The 4,427-nt window shown below is 42.1% G+C and overlaps 2 protein-coding genes across 5 annotated transcripts in view; both read left to right on the top strand.

The window, feature by feature from the left end:
- Nucleotides 1–806, top strand: part of pigu (phosphatidylinositol glycan anchor biosynthesis, class U) — a 9,173-nt gene extending 8,367 nt beyond the window's left edge. Inside the window, exons 11-12 of the mRNA XM_008402492.2 lie at nucleotides 25–167; nucleotides 260–806. Of these exons, the coding sequence (XP_008400714.1) occupies nucleotides 25–167; nucleotides 260–373 (257 nt within the window). The 3' untranslated portion in view covers nucleotides 374–806. The remainder of the gene's footprint in view (nucleotides 1–24; nucleotides 168–259) is intronic.
- Nucleotides 807–3,678: 2,872 nt separating this feature from the next.
- khk (ketohexokinase) overlaps nucleotides 3,679–4,427 on the top strand; it is a 7,559-nt gene continuing 6,810 nt past the window's right edge. For 3 of the 4 annotated variants that reach the window (XM_008402489.2, XM_008402490.2, XM_008402488.2), the window contains exon 1: nucleotides 3,679–3,959. In XM_008402489.2, the coding sequence (XP_008400711.1) occupies nucleotides 3,865–3,959 (95 nt within the window). In that variant the 5' untranslated portion in view covers nucleotides 3,679–3,864. The remainder of the gene's footprint in view (nucleotides 3,960–4,427) is intronic. The other variant, XM_008402491.2, reaches the window with a different exon arrangement.

Raw genomic sequence — 4,427 nt, 5'->3', positions numbered from 1 at the left:
TGAGCCGCCTGCCTGCCTGTCCAGTCCTCAGGAACATCTTCCTGGTTTCCTGCGTCCTGCTCGCCTGCTCCGCTCTCTTCCCGGTTCTCTGGCATCTCTGGATCTACGCCGGAAGCGCCAACTCCAACTTCTACTACGCCATCACGCTGCTGTTCAACGTGGCGCAGGTAGAGCAGCGAGGGCGGGGCTGAAAACACGGGAACCAGGAAACCACTTTCTGCTAGTTTCTGCTGAAAACGTGTTTTTGCTTCCGGTCCAGATTCTGCTGGTGTCTGATTATTTCTACGCCTTCCTGCGGAGGGAGCACCACCTGACGGCCGGGCTGTACCTGAAGAAGAAGGACGGCTCCGAGGCGACGCTGGTGCTGAAATGAAGCGCACCCTGCGGCTGCTGCGGCTGCTGCAGAGCAACGAGCTGATCGGACCGGATCGAACCGGACCGAAGTGAGGAGGAGGAGTAAAAACGCTGACGGTGCAGAACTCAAGCGACTCGCCGCCGTTTCGTTGAACAAACTGAACTGTTCAGGAGGGAACGTTTCATCTGAGAACATTTTATTCTGAACTTTTTCTGTTTAAACGTCAAATGTAGGAAAGTTGGGAACGTCCAGAGAAATGACAGGATTCTGTAAAGTTCTAAAGGTTTCAGGTATTGATTGGATCTTTTCTGGGATCAAAACAACAAAACTTCTTTTTTTGCTTTGCAGATTTTGGGTCAAGATGAAATTGTCCAAACTGCAAAAACAAACTTTATTTCTGTAATTTTTTTTTCCTTTTTTATAAAAAATATAACACTTATTAGTGAAATAATTGCAGGTGAAATGATTATAATTTGTTTAAAACAAGCTTTTTATCTGTTTGTTTGTTTTTTCAGCTTTTCTGGTTTTTCATTGAGGCTCAAATGTTTCTGTGACATTTTGATGCTTTAATTTGACATTTAAAAATGTTTCAGTTTCAAAACATTTAAACTTTATTTGAATGTTTTGATCAGGAACTTTATGCTGTTAAGTTTATTCTTTTTTTATTAATGGCTGAAATTCTCCATAAAGTTTTTATGAACTTATAAAAAGTTCTTAGCATTTAAATATTTAACCCTTTAGATGCATGACGAGCCTAACCATGAATTCACTCTTATTGTCTTTCATGCACACAAATATGAAATGCTAATCTGTAAATTCCCATCCAGACTGTGGTTAGCTTAGCTTAGTTTAGCTTAGCTTAGCTTAGCTTAGCTTAGCTTAGTTTAGCTTAGCTTAGCTTAGCTTAGCTTAGCTTAGCATGAAGACCAGAGTTTGGATGATATGTTGGTGTTAATTAAAATGTTTTTTTGCTCCATGCAGCCAAACTGATCTGAACATTTTGCTGTAAACTTCAGATTTTCCTCCAGAAAAGAGAAAAAATCTCATTTCCCACCTAAAATCTCTGTTTTCTCTCAAACTTCTGGTTTCAGTTCAGCTGGTAGAAAGTTTTTCGTCTCAGTTTTAATCATTTTCATCAATCAGTATTTTGTGTAAAATGTAAAGTTAGATTTAGTTTCACTGAAACGACTTTTAGGAGACATTTTCTCAAAGATGCAACAGTTTGGTTTTTATATTTTCATCTGAATCTGATTTTTATGTAAATGTTTCGTTTTCTGCAGCTCGTTCTAATATTTAGTGAAACATTTAAAGTCAGTTTGGTGAAATTAAAGTCAGGTTTTATTTTATTATTGCACTAATTAACAAAAACATTTTTCTTTGTACTTGAACTGAATTTTTAGTTGTGAGACACAAAAAGACGGATCTAAAAACTAAATGTTGATGATGATTCAGATCCGTTTCCAGAAAATGAATCTGAATCGTCAAAAATATTTAGTTTTTATAATAAAATATTGATTCTGAACTCATTCTGATTAATATCAGCCAGGATGTTTAATTTGCACATTTCTGAATTCTTTGGAATCTGTAAACATCCGTTTGTCAATATGTAACAGCTGTTTTTTAAGGCTGGGCTTTGACTAGGACAGTTTAACAGGGACATGCAATAATCTGGATTCAGATGGAGAAGAGCATCCCCACGTGGCGGTCTGCAGACATGGCGGTCTGTGGTCTGCAGACGTGGCGGTCTGTGGTCTGCAGACGTGGCGGTCTGTGGTCTGCAGACGTGGCGGTCTGCTGCGCCTGCAGACGTGGTGGTCTGCAGATGTGGCAGTCTGTGGTCTGCTGATGTGGTGGTCTGCAGACATGGCGGTCTGCAGACGTGGCGGTCTGCTGACATGGTGGTCTGCAGACGTGGCTGTCTGCAGACGTGGTGGTCTGCTGACATGGCGGTCTGTGGTCTGCAGACGTGGTGGTCTGCAGACATGGCGGTCTGTGGTCTGCAGGCGTGGTGGTCTGCAGACATGGCGGTCTGCAGACATGGCGGTCTGCTGCTCCTGCATGGAGAGCCTGGAGCTCTCAGGCTTTTCTACTGAACCCGAAGCTCCAGGCTGAGTTTCTGTGTTTGCTGGGAGAAACTCAAACTGTTCTGTCTGGACCACCAGGTACCGTCTGCCGGGACTCTAAAACTCACAGCAACCACGTCTTTCGACCCGTCTGTGAAGCTGGACGGTTACCTGGCGCTCCTCAAGGAAAAACATCTGATGGACGCAGATCAAACGGCAGAAAACATCCAGAAACAGAAGCAGATTAAAGAGTTGGGCTGTTTCCTGGCCGAGGACAGGAACAGATTTCATCAGGAATCATCAGAACCACGGAGGACGAGCTCAGAGCGCCTCATTTTAAAGCTGGGAGTCCTGCAGCGCCCCCTACTGACCACACCACACCGTTTCCAAACATCAGGACAACCTGCTGATCAACATCTGGATGAAGACGAAGAGGACAGTCTCCTTCTTTAGCTCCTCCCGTCTGAAGATCTGACCTCTGTGACCTTTGGGTCAGGACAGAAACTCATTACTTAATTACAGCGTTTCTCATTTAAACTGTAAACTTTAGTGGGAAAGTTTTTCAGTTTGGACGTTTTGCTGCAATTCAGCTTATTTATAAACTGTCTTTTGTTAAATTGTGGCTGAAGACAATAAAAGTTTAATATATAACAATCACATCTTCATGTTCAGACATAAATATATCTGAAAAATGTATGAAAACAACAATAAGAAGGTTTTTCACTCTTTCCTGCTGTCACTTTTTAACGCCATAATTTTGTCTAATTATGAATAAAGTTTGGAACGATTCATTAATATTCAGTGTTTCTGTTTTAAAGCATTAGAGCTGCGGTGGAGGAAACCTGACAAACGGTTTTATTACATTTGGATAAATCATCAAACTTGACTTTTATGAGTTTTTGTGAATTTTCATTTGAGTGACTTTAAATGTAGGACAGAATTTGGACAAAATGTAAGTTTACAAAATATTTTAATAACATATTAAAATGATAAACAAACAGAAAATCCTCCTAAATAAACATTAAGAAAAATCTAGTTGAGAAATTAAACATTTTAAAAAGAATCAGGAACTAAAGTATTAACTAAGCTTTAGTTGATAAAGTTTAAAATGTGTCTTTGTTCTTTTTTCTTTTATTTTCAGGTGATTTTTAAATATGTTCTTATATTTCTGCCGTGTTTTTCTGTGAGTGACTCCGTGAATCCCTGATACCTGTCATTGCTGCTCAGTCCAGCAGATGGCAGCAGTTCTGTGCTCAGAGATCACGTGACAGGAAGTGAAAAGTGTTCTTTACAACATTCACTCTGAGCTCTTTGCCTTGCTGTCAGAAGCTGCGGGACTTTTATTTTGTAGCCTCCACCGACAGGAAGTGAAGCATGGGACTTTAACCTGATGATGACCTGCCTGCGTCCGCATCAAAGTCCAAACTGAAACCAGCCCGGACCAACATGGCGGAGCGGAAGAAGATCCTGTGTGTGGGCCTGGTTTGTCTGGACATCATCAGCGTGGTGGAGGAATACCCGGAGGAGGACACCGACACCAGGTCAGTACCCGGTCAGTACCGGACCAGATGGTCAGCAGACCCACTCTGAGGTCCGGAGGTTCTGGTGGTTCTGGGTCTAGTGGATCCAGTGAGTCCAGTGGTTCCGGTGGTTCTGGTTCTGGTTCTGGTTCTGAGCTCACTGGGGTTTTCTGATGAACCAGTTATTATTTTACTGCAAGAAACTCTGAGGCTCAAACAGTTTGAAGTTTCACTGTGAAGGTGCTGCTGCTTCATCACCTTCATCATCTTCATCATCTTCATCACCTTCATCACCTTCATCATCTTCATCACCTTCATCATCTTCATCATCTTCATCACCTTCATCATCTTCATCAGCGGTATCAGCGGTCCAGTCAAAGGTTTCTCTGTAAAACAGTAACAGGTTCTGAACTCGGCGCCGATCTTTGACCGTCCAGGTTTTCAGAAGAGAAACGAGTCAACCTGCAGCTGGTCTACTGGTTTAACTGG

This window comes from Poecilia reticulata, unplaced genomic scaffold (genome assembly GCF_000633615.1).
Source record: "Poecilia reticulata strain Guanapo unplaced genomic scaffold, Guppy_female_1.0+MT scaffold_233, whole genome shotgun sequence".
Lineage (NCBI taxonomy): Eukaryota > Metazoa > Chordata > Actinopteri > Cyprinodontiformes > Poeciliidae > Poecilia > Poecilia reticulata.
Note: the sequence above shows the minus strand (reverse complement) of the source record. Positions and strands in the feature narration are given on the sequence as shown.